This window comes from Mesoplodon densirostris, chromosome 11 (genome assembly GCF_025265405.1).
Source record: "Mesoplodon densirostris isolate mMesDen1 chromosome 11, mMesDen1 primary haplotype, whole genome shotgun sequence".
Taxonomy (NCBI): Eukaryota; Metazoa; Chordata; class Mammalia; order Artiodactyla; family Ziphiidae; genus Mesoplodon; species Mesoplodon densirostris.
The window spans coordinates 98,747,864-98,764,699 of record NC_082671.1 but is presented as its reverse complement, the minus strand read 5'-3'; the positions used below and the strand labels follow the sequence as shown (position 1 = coordinate 98,764,699).

The 16,836-nt window shown below is 35.1% G+C and overlaps 1 protein-coding gene across 1 annotated transcript in view; it reads left to right on the top strand.

Moving 5' to 3' along the window:
- The window catches only part of PTPRQ (protein tyrosine phosphatase receptor type Q), a 208,795-nt gene that overhangs the window by 160,753 nt on the left and 31,206 nt on the right, over window positions 1-16,836 (top strand). The window contains exons 34-35 of the mRNA XM_060113113.1: window positions 3,238-3,337; window positions 5,832-5,960. Coding sequence (XP_059969096.1) covers window positions 3,238-3,337; window positions 5,832-5,960 — 229 coding nt within the window. The remainder of the gene's footprint in view (window positions 1-3,237; window positions 3,338-5,831; window positions 5,961-16,836) is intronic.

Here is a 16,836-nt window from a genome sequence, read left to right as displayed (position 1 = left end):
CTTTAATACTTTTTACAGTAAAATTATACATTATATAACTTAAAATTGGTTATAATTATAATTACTAGTTGTATCAAAATAATTAATAACTTATATACTCTTATTTGGTTTAACGCCTAATCTTCAACCTGAAAATTTTTAATTTCTATTATACTTCAAAATCGACATTTTCATATATCAGTAAATTTAGAAAATATTTACTGAGCATTTGCTATGTGCCTGATACTGTTCTCAGGACTTGGAATACAGTTTTGAATACAACAAAGACTCCTGTCCTCAGGGATCTTACATTCTGGACAGGTAATAAACAATAAGATAATAAATAAATGAATTATAAGATACGTTACAAAGGGCTATGGAGAAAAGAAAAAGTAGAACAGAGTGTAGGGGAGGTGGAAGGGGGAAGGCAGGAAGTGAAGGAGTTGCAGCTTTCAATCTTAAATACGGTAGTGTCTTAGTCTGCTTGGGCTGCCATAACAAATACTATAGACTGAGTGGCTTAAACAACAGAAGTTTATTTTCTCACAGTTCTGGAGGGAAGAAATCCAAGATAAGGTTCCAGCCACTTCAGTATGTGGTAAGGGCTTTCTTCCTAGCTTGCAGAACGCCTCCTTCTCGCTATTTCCTCATATGGCCTTTCCTCAGCATGTGCACATGGAGGGAGAGAACTAGCTTTCTGGTGTCTCTTCTTAAAAGGACACTAATTCTATCAGATTAGAACCCAACCCTTGTGACCTCATATAGCATTAATTACTTCCTTATCAAATAGTGTCACACTGTATTTGTGTTAGGGCTTCAACATATGAATTTTGGAGGGACACAGACATTCAGTCCGTAAGAGGTGGTCAGTGTAGGCTTCACTGACTAGGTGATATTTGAGCAAATTCCTCAAGGTAATGAAATGGCTACCCAGGCAGATCTATACGAGAAATACCTTTCTAAGCACAGGAAGGAGCTGGCCAAAAGCCCTATATCAAGAGTGACCTGGTGTGTCCCAAGAACAATAGGGAGGCCAGTCTGGCTCCAGAGTTGTAAGCAAGGTGGAGACTGGAAGGGAAGTCAAACGGATAACAGGGAACCAGAGGCCATTAACCTATGGCCATAGGCCATTGGAAGGACTTTGGATTTTGTCTGTGAGAGATAAGGAGGATTTTAAGTAGACAGGCAATGTTTTAAAATCATTACTCTTGCTACTATGTTGAGACTAGATGGAAAGAGGACAGGGTGGATACAGGAAGACTTGTTAGGTGTCCATACAACAATTCATGCAAAACAGGATGGTGGCCTTGATCAGGATGCTTGCAGCAGAGGTAGTGAGAAGTGAATAGAGTGTACACGAAAGTTTTGAATAGTATAATGAACCCCCAAATACCTATTAATTAAATTTAATAATTTTTAATGGTTTGCCACATCTGTCTTAATTATACATTTTTCATTTTGTTTCTGAAGTATTTTAAAGTAAATCACAGAAAGCTTTATATATTCCACTCCAAAACAGTTTAGCATATTTCTGTAATAAGTATGTTGTTATATTGTTGCAGTTCAACAAAATTAATGATAAATCCTTGATATTATGTAAAACTATATATATATATATATATATATATATATATATATGTAGTTTCAAATCATCCTCTGATTTTTTTCTTTGTGGTTTGTTTAAAACAGGATCAAATAAGAGGTTCACATATTATTTTTGATGATTTTGTCTCTTAATCTATTTTAATCTAGAAGAGACTTCTTTCCCCCCCTATACCATGGACTCATTTAGGCAACCAGATGAGTTGTCCTGCAAGAGGTTCCATGTTTTGAATTTGTCTGATTGCTTTTTATTGGTGTCATTAACTCCTTTTCCTACTTTCTTATAAATTAGAGATAAGATCTAAAGGTTTGAATATTCACAATGAACATTTTTGGCAGGGCTACTTTACAGGTGTTGCTGCGTAGATCAAAATACCTCACATCAGGAGGTGTATAATACCTGGTTGTCACATTTTCAGGATGTTAAAATTGATCAGTAAGTTTAGTGGTAATGATAGCAGGACCTTTCACTGGAAGGTTGTTTTTTCCCTTGTTATAACCAGCAAATAATCTGTGAGATGATAGTGTGACATTCCCTAAATATCCAAATGCCTTTCAACCTTCCTCCTGGTCATTTAAAGGTACACTTATGATTGTTACCTGAGTCAATTATTTCATTAGGAATGCAAAATTAATTTCTAACTTTATTATTTCTTCCACATTTATTAAACAGAATTCTCCTCTAATAAGGAGGTTTTACCTCCTTAACTGGGGCTATTTTTTAATTCATAAAAAACAGTTCACATGAGAAAGCCACGGGAAAAATGTTTAATTTTTTCTCTTTAATTACAAATTTTTAGAGTGAAAAAAAGAGTTGTTTAGCTAAAACCAGAGGTTACAAATTAGTACTTTTTTGGTTTTAATTTTCATTTCTCTTTCATTGAATAATATTAGAACTCATGGATTTTTATATCGAATCTATTTCAATCAATTTCAGTTTTTATTCATTATAAAGTTTAAATTGTTCCATCTTTGGCCACCTCTTCAAGATGATCTTTTGTTCTTTCCATACCATTAGCCTTTGATCATTTCTTAGCTTTCTTGCCCCATTAGATATCCCAACTTCCTTTTGTTCCCTAATCACACTTTGGAATTACTATCTCTCCAAGTTTCCCTAGTTTCTTTTAGTGAAAAACATAGAGCCAACAGGATTTCCTCAGAGATTTTGGATGTGTTCTACGAAAGAGAAAGTCAAGTATGACTCCAAGATTTTTGGCTTGAGCAACTAGAACAATGAAGTTGCCATCAACTGAGATGTAGAAAGATGCAGTTGAAAGGAGGGAAGAATAGGAGTTCAGCTTTGGAAATTTGGATTTTTAAAATTTAATTACACTTCTAAATAAAGATATATAGTAGGCAATTGGATATACAAGTCGGGAGTTCCTTAGATTACAGTTAAGTAGTCATCATCATATAGATGAAAATTAAAACCATGAGGCTGCACAGGTTCACCAAAGGTGTGAGTTTAGATAGAAAAAAAGAAGAGCACCAAGGACTGAGCTCCAAAGTTAGAAGATCTAGGAGGAGAAGAGAAACACATTTGTACACTTCATTAGCATTATTGAGAAATATGCCAAATTGTTTTTCTGTATTTTGAGACCCAATGTAGTATTACATATAATAATAATTAATGATTTTATACGTCTTCCTCTTCAGGTGAAGGGCTTTCAGAAAGATCTGTAGAGATTATACTTTCAGTCACTTTGTGTATCCTTTCAATTATTCTTCTTGGAACAGCTATTTTTGCATTTGCAAGGTAAGACTTATTTGTACTTATTCCTAAGATGCTTTATAGACAGCATTCAGTCATGGCCCAATCAGGAGACAGAAGCCACAATGGTTACTTTAATGGGAAACATTTAATAATATGTTAACTAGTAAAAATAGTTAACAACTAAAGGGGGTAAGAGGAAACACTAAGGGATCCAGAAGTAGCAAGTGCAACAAAGCTACTCTCTCTAGGCTAAGGAGGAGTGGACAATAAAGGAACAAAGAACTAGAAGAAATCTCACTCCCAAGTTTGACATGGAATGGCTACCACAGGCACACGCAGCCCTATCACCTATCTTTGTGCAAAGAAATATGACAAAGGAAGGGCTGGAGCTGATCTGTAGAAGCTACCCATTGTTATTGGAGGGTTGGCAGGCTGGAATCAGACAGTGGAAGCAGCCCACTCTTGCCTGATGGCATGGGTGGGCTGGAGCCACCTGGAATCATTCACTGATGGAGAGAGCACGAACTTAAGAGGCAGCTAGTGCTCATCCAGGTGGGCTGCTGGGCTTCCACAATGAATAAGAATAATGCAGCCCTAGAACACTCAAGGGAAGTATCTCCCTGTCCCCATTGCCTTGTAGGATGACTGCAGTGTCCTCTATTGACAAAGTTTAACGTCCAGCCAGCTGGCAAAGGAGAAATGTTACAGAGTCTAACTTCAGTATCACAAAGCAGGGCAAAGAAGTGTGGATGTAGAGCTGAGAGACAGAGTGGTAACACAAAAGCAGAAGCTGCCAGGCTTTCTACATCTTTTCGAATATTTTATAACTCTGATAGGTTTAATTGAAAGTATTTTAATCAGGTCTAAATTTCAGATTTTATACAGAAGAGATCACTTTTCCAGTAAGGACACTTTAAAAATGTCCAACTTCTTTATATGATGGGCCCCTTTCTCAAGTTTACTTTATCAAAATGTCTGTACTGTGTTTTCCAAGTGTCTTTTAAAATTCTCAGTATCAGTCTCTTAATTCCCATTGTTCACAGGACCTCAGGGGAAATCTTAGTTGTGATCCTAAAATCTAGTTTCATAAGGTAGATTGCCGAGTTAAAGGGACCTTACATTTGGAAAAATAACCATTATACTAATTTCCTAAGTAGCTCAATAGGCTCTCTTTTATCCGAAGAATGGTGTCCTGTATCCCGTTTGCCAAGCATCCTCTGTTTCATCTTGAATCTTTTAAATTATCATTTTGATGGATAATTTGAAGGGCTCTTGAAAGATATTTTTCTTATACCAGAGAGTGTTCTCAGATTCAGCCAGAAGATGGTGAGAGGAGGTCGTTATTTTAGGCACTTTTAAAGTTATGTTGTGTAATATATGGTCCTTGTCCCTGAGGGATGTGCACCCACCATATTGATATCATTTTTCCTGCTCTAATATCGTTTTTTTATGGGATGAACTCCTTTTGTGGGGCAGGAAATGGGCCCCTCTTATTCCCTACAACTTTCCTACATACGGCTCTTCAGCCAACAGAGTCTGTTCTCACCTGAACATTCCATCAGTTTTCATACAACTCTGCTTTTGTTCAGTCAGCTGGAAGTGTGCTTCCTCCTCCTTCTCATTCTGGAACACTCAAGTCAAATCCTACTTTTTATTTCCTCTAAATACTAATAGTTGTAATCACTTATATAACATTTTATAACTAATCAATTACTGTTTTAGGAGTTGTAATTTGACTTCTTTTCTCTTTTTTTATGCCTTTTCTATATTTAGATCCTACTTCTCAACTAAATTATGTCCTTGAGGATAAGGACCATATTTTATACTTCCTATATCATCCTCAACACATAAATCATAATAAATATTAAATGTTTGAAGTGCAAAAGATACATAGAATAGCTAAATATTACTTTATAATATACCGTACTATGTCATATAAAAATAAACATGTAAAGGGCTCAAAATGAAGAGACTTTGATTTGATTCGCATATGCATGTGACTTTTTTGAACCTGAGTTTTCTGGTTATATATTATATTCTTAGATTACATAATCTGTATAGTTATATTATACTTAGATATTACATATTTGACAATATTTTTATAAAAGCCAATGAGACTATTCAAAACACATTTTTATGTATTTTCACGTTATGTAAAAACAGTGGAGCATTGTCTTTTAGCACTGGTGCTGATAGCAGTGAGCTATGTCCACATTGGCATATTTCCTTTCTATAACAAATATATGAGACAGCTTGAGGGAGGAGAAACAAGCTCACAGCCTCAGTCTCGTTTGCTCTGTATTTTAAATGTGCCAATGGCTCAGGCTTTAATGAACTAATTCTCATTAAAAGCAGCATGTTAAAAAATTATAGAATACATTCTGTGGAATTAAAACAGGAAAGAGTTGAGTAGCTGCAAATTTGCAACATACTCAGGGAAGTGATCCCAACAAAGAAATTATTTGACTAATGTCTTAAGAAAACTAAATATAATTTCACATGCTTTCTATGATATTCCCTTCTTGGACTTTATTAGAATTCGACAGAAGCAGAAAGAAGGTGGGACATATTCTCCTCGGGATGCAGAAATTATTGACACTAAATTCAACCTAGATCAGCTCATCACAGTGGCAGACCTGGAACTGAAGGACGAGAGATTAACGCGGTGAGCACTCCTCTGGGCGAACAGTGGTCCAGAGGGCCCGGAGCCATGACCCTATTCTGACCTATGCTTGTTGGAAGTGTTTGTGGGGCTCCTATTTACACAGGTCGCAGAGATCTTCTTTCAAAGGGTGACCTCCATCTTCTACACACTTCTCACTGGTGTTCGGAGAATCAATCTTCCTAATACTTTCGAGTTCAATAGGAACCTTGGACTATAATGTTCAACCAAGCCTTTTTTTCCTGAGACAAATATTTGTACACATTAAATCTTTAAAATTATATTTAATAATTCACTTCAGATGACAGTTTTTTTTTACATTGGATTTCCTGGAGGTGTCCACATTTTTTATCACAAATTTAAATTAAATTTGTAACTACTTGATATTGTTTATATCATTTTTATAAAAGCCTGTCTTATGCCTCCTTATTTTAGTATAAAATGACATTAGAAGTCTAAATTGTGTATTAACACTTCATTTTTTTAAACTGCCTAGTATTTAAGAATTAAATACAAAGTTAAAATTACCTTTGAAAGGAAAAGTAAAAACATGTATACTAAATATGTCATCATTATGTATTGGAAATAGTAGAATGCTTAATTGTAAAGATAAATTATTCAAAATGTTGGCACATTTGAAAAACTTCTATTAAGATAACTCACCAAATTCTTTTATATTTTTTATTTTTTTGCTTGTTCAGTGATTGATAGTTTTTTTTTCTTTTTCCAAATTCTTAATAAAAACTATCATCAGATTGTCTTAACAAGTTTCAATTCTTATGAGATCCAATATTTTGTGATGCTTACAAGCACATGACAATTGTTACAAAGTACCTGCACAGCTGTGTTGAATTTTAGAAATTGTTACCAACTCTGAAAATATGGCATCAAAGGTCTTAAAAAGGAATTAATAATTTATAGTTATTTACCAAAGTTGGTCTTTACCTAATAGATTTACCTTGCAAAAATATTTCCAGTATGTCTAAAAATATCTACGTGCTATATGTAGATATACGTATAAGTATATATACGTGCTATAGAGGGAAGTGTCATCTGATAAGCAGGATCCTTCCAAATGCGACAAAATGAAAGTTATTCAGTGTTGTCAGTAAATTACAAAGAAATTTGGTTTGTTGGATATGAAAACTTCCTTATATTTATCTACATTTGTTTATGTTCCAATACAGGTTGTTCCTATCTAAAATGGATAGTGCTCCAAAGACTATGTGTAAGATAGTTATATATTAAGCAGGACATAGTTTTCCACATGAAAGATCAACCAATTTTCAGGATAACCTGTTTAAGTTAAATCATATCATAGCAACAATAGAGCATTACTAGTATTAGGCTCTGTGTCTCAGTTCTATAAGGGTCATACTGCATAGTAAAAGGAAGTTTCTTCTCCTTTACCCCTGTGGGCCCCAACTCCCTTTCCACACTCCTTTCTGAGTTCAGGCCTGGGATCTCCATCTCTTTCTTCTACAGGTGAAAGTATACAAGGGATAGAACTTCAAATCTCTGAGTGCAATTAATTTTAGTTTTTTGAACAATTTAGTTGAATCTGTTCATACTAAAAGTGAATTTCTAAGTGCCCAAACAATTTTACAGCATTTTTTAAAAGATTCTTTGTTAATCCCCCAAAAGTCTCTAGTAAGTAGATCTTTAGGAGTTATAATACTGTGAAAAAAGCCAGTCAGTATTGGAGAAAGTATTCTTTTTCGAAGAGGTTACCATTCTATAGAGGCTATGTGAGGTCAGATCCCCTAAGCTCTATGTGTTTTCACAGCTTGCCCCCCACTCCACTGCTGAACACAGCCATTATCAAAAAGGGATAAGATATATATTTTTTAAACAATGACTGTCATGACAGCTAATGGAAAAGGTGGGCAAAGACTGTATAGATTGTTTATTATCGGGTACTTATAATTCAGGGACAGCCTTATTTAACCTTGACTCATTTATTTTCCTGTTCCATGTTTATTTATATATATGTCACTTTATTTGTACATGGATGTACAATTGCCTTTAAAGTATATTTCAAACAATTTTTATCTGTTTTTGCACATAGAAAACGGGTATGTATTACCACTAGTCATAGCACACTTAGAAATTTGTTTTCATGCTTTTTGCTTTCTCATTTACTTGTTATGATTCTAGTAATCGTGACTGTAAAAACTTTCTCATTGGTAATTCCAATGGCACATACTAATATGCTTTGCTTGATTTATTACAGAAATTTATTAAAATAACTATCAAGTGGTTTGGTAGTAATTCTTTTCATTATAGAGATCTACCTCCAGCTTTATTATTTACTGAAGGTTTTTCATGTTAATAAAGTCACTAATACATTAGACAATAAGACTAGAAAAAACAGTAACTAACAGATTCATAATTAGCCATGTGCACATATGCATGTGGTCATTCTTCACTGAAGCTCTCTTCACCTGTATTTCAGGTGCTGGAAAATCTAAATCTATTCAAAGCCATACATGTCTGATGAGGGTAGAGCCACAAAGACTAATGGTAGATTCTGAGACAGAAGAACCAAAGAGCTGGAGTTAGCTTCCAAATTGTTGAGTAACGTACTTATGCCATATGTCTTTGTTATTTACAAGAAGGAACTTAGATAATTTCCTTTAAATCTACCCAATTAATATATGCTCTTTATACCTGAGGCATAGGCATATTCTTTCCCTTCCAACCTGCCTACTTTCTTCATGCTAATTGGACTTGCAGTTTTCCTCAGTGTTATAGGTCTTCACATGTCCATAACAGAAATGATAAAATATCTAATCAGTAGTTAAAATATTAACTTTAGGGAGTTACCTAGTTGACCAAAAATGGTCATTACAATACTTGGTACTAAATCCTCTTCAGGATTTAGGGTTTTGTGGTTAAGAAATTTTTTATATCTGCCTATATATTTATATACATTTTAAGATTCTTCCTATAATTTTTATATGTATAAACTCTCATCATTTGATCATATTATACCTTATTTCACAAAGGACCTGAAGAAGAATTCTCTCATTCTTCTTCTCTTGAAAGAGAACAAAATTCAAAGATTTAATACTCTATAAATCCATGAGAACATTCAGAGATATGCTAAGATGTTTTTTAAGTTCTTATTTGGAATGATAATGACATCATTTCATTACATACATTTTCTATATAGCTTAGTGAACGCAAGCTGTATTTCTTGGGAAGAATTCTTGATATTTGTGCTCATCTATTCCACATTTACCAGATTAGAAAATAACCCTTGGGTTTTGCTATTTGATAAATAAATGAACAAAACGTTTTGTGATGGCTCCTTCAAAACACAGCCATTAACACAATGAAGTGAGAAACATTTCTAGGAGGAAATATTAGCAAGATGAGCATACACACACTGGTAACGCAGACCTATCTCTTTAAAATTGCTGAGCCTAGATCACTGAAGAAATCAAGGAGGAAGTCAGAAAATACCTAGAGACAAATGAAAACGAAAACACAACGATCCAAAACCTATGGGACGCAACAAAAGCAGTTCTAAGAGGGAAGTTTATAGAGATACAAGCTTACCTTGCAAAACAAGAAAAATCTCAAATAAACCACTTAGCCATATACCTAAAGCAAATAGAGGAAAGAAGAACAAACAAAACCCAAAATTAGCAGAAGGAAAGAAATTATAAAGATCAGAGCAGAAATAGAGACAAAGGAAACAACAGAAAAGATCAATGAAACTAAAAGCTGGTTCTTTGAAAAGATAAACAAATTGATTAAATTTTCACCAGACTCATCAGGAAAAAAAGGAAGAGGGCCCAAATTAATAAAATTAGAAATGAAAAAGGAATAGTTACAACAGACACCATAAAAATATGAAGGACCATAGGAAACTACTACAAGCAACTATATGCCAATAAAATGGACAACCTAGAAGAAATGGACAAACTCTTAGAAAGGTACAACCTTCCAAGACTGAACCAGGAAGAAATAGAAAATACAAACAGACCAATTACAAGAACTGAAATTGAATCTGTGATTTAAAAACTCCCAATAAACAAAAGTCCAGGATCAGATGGCTTCACAGACGAATTCTACAACACATTTAGAGAATCATTAACACCTATCCTTCTGAAACTCTTCCAAAAAATTGCAGAGGAAGGAATACTTCTGAACTCATTCTATGAGACCACCATCACCCTGATGCCAAAACCAGACAAAGATACCACACAAAAAAAGTATAGACCAGGGCTTCCCTGGTGGCACAGTGGTTGACAGTCCGCCTGCCGATACAGGGGACACGGGTTCGTGCCCCGGTCTGGGAGGATCCCATATGCCGCGGAGCGGCTGGGCCCGTGAGCCATGGCCGCTGAGCCTGCGCATCCGGAGCCTGCGCATCCGGAGCCTGTGCTCCGCAACGGGAGAGGCCACAACAGTGAGAGGCCCGCATACCGCAAAAAAAAAATAAATAAATAAATAAATAAATAAATAAATAAATAAATATATATATATAGACCAATATCACTGACAAACATAGATGCAAAAATCCTCAACAAAATACTAGCAAACTGAATCCAACAATACATTAGAAGGATCATATACTATGATCAAGTGGGATCTATCCCAGGGATGCAAGGATTTTTCAATATCTGCTTATCAGTGTGATACACATTAACAAACTGAAGAATAAAAATTATATGACCATCTCAGGAGATGCAGAAAAAGATTTTGACAAAATTCAACACCCATTTATGATAAAAACTCTCCAGAAAGTGGGCATAGTGGGATCATACCTCAACATAATAAAGGTCATATATGGCAAACCCACAGCTAACATCATACTCAACAGTGAAAAGCTGACAGCATTTCCTCTAAGATCAGGAAGAAGACAAGGATGCCCACTCTCACCACTATTATTCAACATAGTTTTGGAAGTCCTAGCCACAGCAGTCAGAGAAGAAAAAGACATGAATCCAAATTGGAAAAGAAGAAGTGAAACTGTCACTGTTTGCAGATGACATGATACTATACATAGAATATCCTAAAGATACTACCAGGAAACTACTAGAGATCATCAATGAATTCAGCAAGGTTGCAGGATACAAAATTAATACACAGAAATCTTTTGCATTTCTATACACTAACAATGGAAGACCAGAAATAGAAATTAGGGAAACAATCCCATTTACCATTGCATCAAAAAGAATAAAATACCTAGGAATAAACCTACCTAAGGAGACAAAATACCTGTACTTAGAAAACTATAAGACACTGATGAAAGAAACTGAAGATGACACAAACAGATGGAAAGATATACCATATTCTTGGATTGGAAGAATCAATATTGTCAAAATGACTATACTACCCAAGGCAATCTACAGATTCAATGCAATCCCTATCAAATCATGCATGGCATTTTTCACAAACTAGAGCAAACAAATTTACAATTTGTATGAAAACACAAAAGACCCCGAATAGCCAAAGCAATCTTGAGAAAGAAAAATGGAGCTGGAGGAATCAGACTCCCTGACTTCATACTATACCACAAAGGTAGAGTCATCAAAACAGGATGGTACTGGCACAAAAACAGAAATATAGATCAGTGGAACAGGATAGAAAGTCCAAAGATAAGCCCACTCACCTATGGTCAACTGATCTATGACAAAGGAGGCAAGAATATACAGTGAAGAAAAGACAGTCTCTTCAATAAGTGGTGCCAGGAAAACTGGACAGCTACATGTAACAGAATGAAATTACAACACTCTCTAACAGCGCGCACACACACACACACACACACACAACCTCAGAATGGACTGAAAGCCTAAATGTAAGGCCGGATACTATAAAACTCTTAGAGCAGAGTTGCAAAACATAGGCAGAACACTCTCTGACACAAATCACAGCAATATCTTTTTTGATCCACCTTCTAGAGTAATGGAAATAGAAACAAAAATAAACAAATGGGACCTAATTAAACTTAAAATATTTTGCACAGCAAAGGAAACCATAAACAAAACAAAAAGACAACCCACAGAATGGGAGAAAATATTTGCAAACAAAGTCACCCACAAGGCATTAATCTCCAAAATATACAAACAGCTCATGCAGCTCAATATCAAAAAACCAAACAATCAAAAAATGGGCGGATGGTCTAAATAGACATTTCTCCAAAGAAGACATACAGATGGCCAAGAGGCACATGAAAAGATGCTCAGCATCAATAATTAGTAGAGAAATGCAAATCAAAACTTCAATGAGGTATCACCTCACACCGGTCAGAATGGCCATCGTCAAAAAATCTACAAGCAATAAATGCTGGAGAGGGTGTGGAGAAAAGGGAACCCTCCTACACTGTTGGTGGGAATGTAAATTGGTGCAACCACTATGGAGAACAGTATGGAGGGTTCCTTAAAAAAATAAAGCTGGAGTAACCATATGGTCCAGCAATCCCACTCCTGGGCATATATACAGAGAAAACTCTAATTTGAAAAGATAACATGCACCCCAGTGTTCATAGCAGCATTATTTACAATAGTTGAGACATGGAAGCAACCTAAATTTCCATCAATAGATGAATGGATAAAGAAGATGTGGTATATATATACATACAACGGAATATCACTCAGCCATAAAAAAAGAACCACATAATGCCATCTGCTGCAATATGGATGGAGCTAGAGATTTTCACACTAAGTGAAGTAAGTCAAAGACAAATATCATACGATATCACTTACATGTGGAATCTAAAAAAGATTCAAATGAACTTATTTACAAAACAGAAATAGACTCACAGATATAGAAACAAACTTAGGGTTACCAAAGGGGAAAGGAAGGGGTGAGGGATAAATGAGGAGTTTGGGATTAACATATACACATTACTATATATAAAATAGAGAACCAACAAGGACCTACAGTATAGCACAGGGAAATATACTCAATATTTTGTAATAATCTCTAAGGGAAAGGAATCTGAAAAAATACATACACATATACACACACATATAAAATGGAATCACTGTGCTGTACGCCTGAAACTAACATAACATTGTAATTCAACCATACTTCAATTTAAAAAGATCCAATGAAGTTGAAAAAATCCAGTATTTTAATTGTATAGATTATCTATACTTCTACAAAATAAATCCTATATTAAATCTAGGATTAAACTCTTGGGAAAGTTTAAAAGAATAAAGATATAATTTAAAAGGCAAAAACACTGCTGAGCCTAACCGTCCCTGTGGTTTGTTTTTAACTAATTTAACTGTAACACAGATTGCCTTCCCAAGAGAGTTATAACACTTAAAATTAAATAACCCAACAAAATTTTCAGAAGATAAAGATACTACTGGCTAAAATGTTTTTTATTTTTCACTGTCTCCTTTCTACACTTAAGTTAGAAGTTTTGTTTCTTTCAGTGACTAAATCAGAAAAAAAATAAAATAATATTGATCAATGTCACTAATATTCTTACTTGACAGATACTACTTTTCTTCCAGTCCTCAATTTTTTCCCCCAAATTTTAGGCATCATTCTATACTAGTTATCTTGCCTATTTTAGTTGAGTGAATGTAATGGTGCATTATGTTAAGACTCAAGGCCCAATCCAGTAATCATGAATGGAATAAAATTCTCAACAAAATGAAGCAAACAATTGAATGGCTATTTTAAGAGTATCTTTCTTTCTTCAGTAACTTTAGAAGTTTGCATGTCAAATTTTTATTAAATATATATGCCTTCAGGAAGCTTACCATTCAAAAGAATCCTATGAATGTTTTGTAAACTGTAAATCAGAATACATTTGGTATTATTATTGTTATTTATAATATCTGTAAAATTAAGAATGACCCCAATCTACTTTCACATCCAGGGTTTGCTAACATAGTAATTGCTGTTTATGAGCAATTACTATTTGTTAAATTTTGTATGTAATGATCTCACCCAACCGTTCAATCATTTGTGGTAGGTACTCTTATCCCCACTTTACAGATGAAAAATAAAAGATGCCTAGAGAATTTAGGTAACTGTCCAAGGTCATGCACCTAGTAAATAGGACAGCCAAGATGATCCCAGGTCAGTTTGATTCTGAAGTATCAACATACACCTATAATTGTGTGTGTGTGTGTGTGTGTATTTAACTCTGAAGCGTACTGGATTAAATCAATATAAACCCAGTTAAAAAGACAAGGGCCCATGGCTTCCTTCTTCAAGTAGCATTTTCTATACAGAGAATGATTCGAAGGGAAGAACTGCTTCTTTTGAATTACTTCTTCTCTAGTGATATGGGGCGAAGGAATGGTGGCATTTTAGTGTAGGTTCAATCCTGCAGAAACTGGACAATAGTACAATTCTTGTGACGTCAGTAAGAATACATACAATTTGACTGATGTATGAAATTCTTTGTAAAAAAATTGTTAGCATGTTAATTGCCATCAGTTCTTTGACAGATTCTGGTCATTAATTTTACTTCTGTCTTAACTATTTTGCAAGCAATGGCAAAAATATGTGAATCCAAATAAGAAATGTCTGGACAAAATGTGAATTGGGGACAAGAAATGTCCTACAGTAGAATGAAATTTAAGATATTTACTGCTCATGTTCTTATAGCAGCAAATCAAAAACACTGCAGTGTGTTTTTATACTAAATAAATAATGAATCTTTACTTCCAGATACTCTTCATTTTTCTTTAGACGAAAGGAGATTTTTGTCATCCAGTAAGTTACTGTGGTGATGCAGAGCTCTGCTGTGATTATTTTAATCTTTTCAGGTGGTGTGCTCTATATTTTAAAATACAAGATATGAAGTGCTGTTGATTAATGTGCTATTTTTTCCAAAGCCAAAAAAACTGTAAAACAAAATACTCTGAACTTTCTACTTACTAAGTGTCCTCTATGATATTGCATGCTATTGATATGGTAAAGTTAACCTCATCAAGATGCACATTGACTTGCAATGTGCATGTCCAATGTGCATTTGCTGTGTTATCATGTTGTGCTAACTTTGATAGTAAAGTAAGTTTTTACCTAGATTTCTTCACATGCTTCTTGTCCTATTACAATGACACAAGAGTTGAGTTCTCTGTCTGATGGGTGGAGTCTGGGTTCACACTTCACACAAGCTCATTTCAACTACTGCAGGTGCTATTCTGTAAGGACTAAGACAATGACATTCCCTGTTCTCTGACTCTGGGGCATATACCAAGCAGCACATTTCATAGAAATTTGACTTCTATCCTGACCAATGGATAGCCAACTGTGCATGCTTTCAGGCATCGCCCTAATGCCCAGAAATGCCTTTTGTATCCTAGGATAAAAATTGCTATATACATTCTGAAGGTAGCATAGCAAAATGTCAGCATTAGCAGGGACCCAACAATTGATTGAGTGCCCCAGAGATACTCAATTTCTTCATGTAAAGGATATATGAATGGAGGCAGAGAGTGAAAATGCATTTGATTTTAAAATCCCAGATCTACTACAGCAGAGTGAGTCCCCATGAGCCGCAAGGCTGGATGGGATGGGGCCAAGACTCCTGACATTCCCATTGACCGTGAATAGTACTCAGCGTGATTAAAACAGAGGAAGCCAGGCCCTTTTCTACTCTAATCACATTTAGCATTTTGGAATCATAGCTAACCTCAGAGAAAAATGCTTCCATTTTTATCGAACCCTCACTGTATCTCTTCTATCACCACATTTTCTTCCCCTGGAATCAGTGAACAGTGTCCTGCTCAGTCAGAGCTTCTACTTTGATAGAACTAAACTTAATAGTTCAGGTTAATCAGAACCTTTAAACACCTCTACATACATCACGTTTGTTAAAACAGATGTAGTCTTCTTTCAAATCTAGTTTTTTGAGGTCACCTTCTAACCCCTGACAGGAATTTCTGTGCTTACCTGCCTGGCAAGCTAACAGCTCAGGCTGTCAAGACTTCTTTTTAAATGCTGTTATGTCATCTGTCTCCTCTTCATTAGGTCCCCTCACTAAGAGCCTTTGCCCATCTCTTCACACAGCTGTCGGCAGTGTTTTCATCCTCTCTACTGCTTCTGCCCTATTGCCCCGGAGGTAGCTAGGTTTATGACCACAGTTTTAATTTAAAATACACGGTTTACAAAATAAGAATCTGTCAAGAATTTGGTTTCACATGTGCTAATGTACAGAGGCTTAGTAATAAGGAAAATTCAACTCCTGCCACCCTGGGAATCTTACCTCACCTCTTTGACGTCAGCAAGAATGTTGCTCTTCTATATGTATTTAAAAGACCATTTCACCTTGTTTGAATAAAAGAACTATCAATTGGGCACCTACAAGTGCCAGGCACTGGAAATAACTGTGATGAAAAAGGAAGGGCACGGCCTCTAACGAGCTGCCGTTCACAGAGCTGAGCTCCCTTAAAACCTATTTGCCCTCACAGATATAAAAAGACGTGCTGAGGAACTACTTAGATAGCATTTACTAGTTGATTATTTTTCTAGATAATAAGAAAAATATTGCATGACTCACTTATTCAGGTGGCATGTTTACCTTATAAAGTGAAGTTTTAGAGTCAGCTGTATAGTACTAGCCACTGGTTGGGATAATATTTTTAATTTGTATTGAGGACCAGAGAAAAGTCATTGGTGATTTGATAAAAGAAAGGAGGAGGGTCTGAAAGGATACTATTTGAAAGCCTATAACAAATAAAAATAGAAAAAAACAAAAATTAAGATCCCTTTGAAAGCATTACAGTAAATGCTTTGGATAAGTAACAGAATATCATTGTAGAAATAAATGTAAATGTTGGAATAATGAATTGAAATATATAAACTAAAAACCTCACACTCAATATTTTACAAAACTTGGAAAGATCAGTTAACATGTTTTACCAGAAAGACAGATTCTTCAAAGATTTTTAGT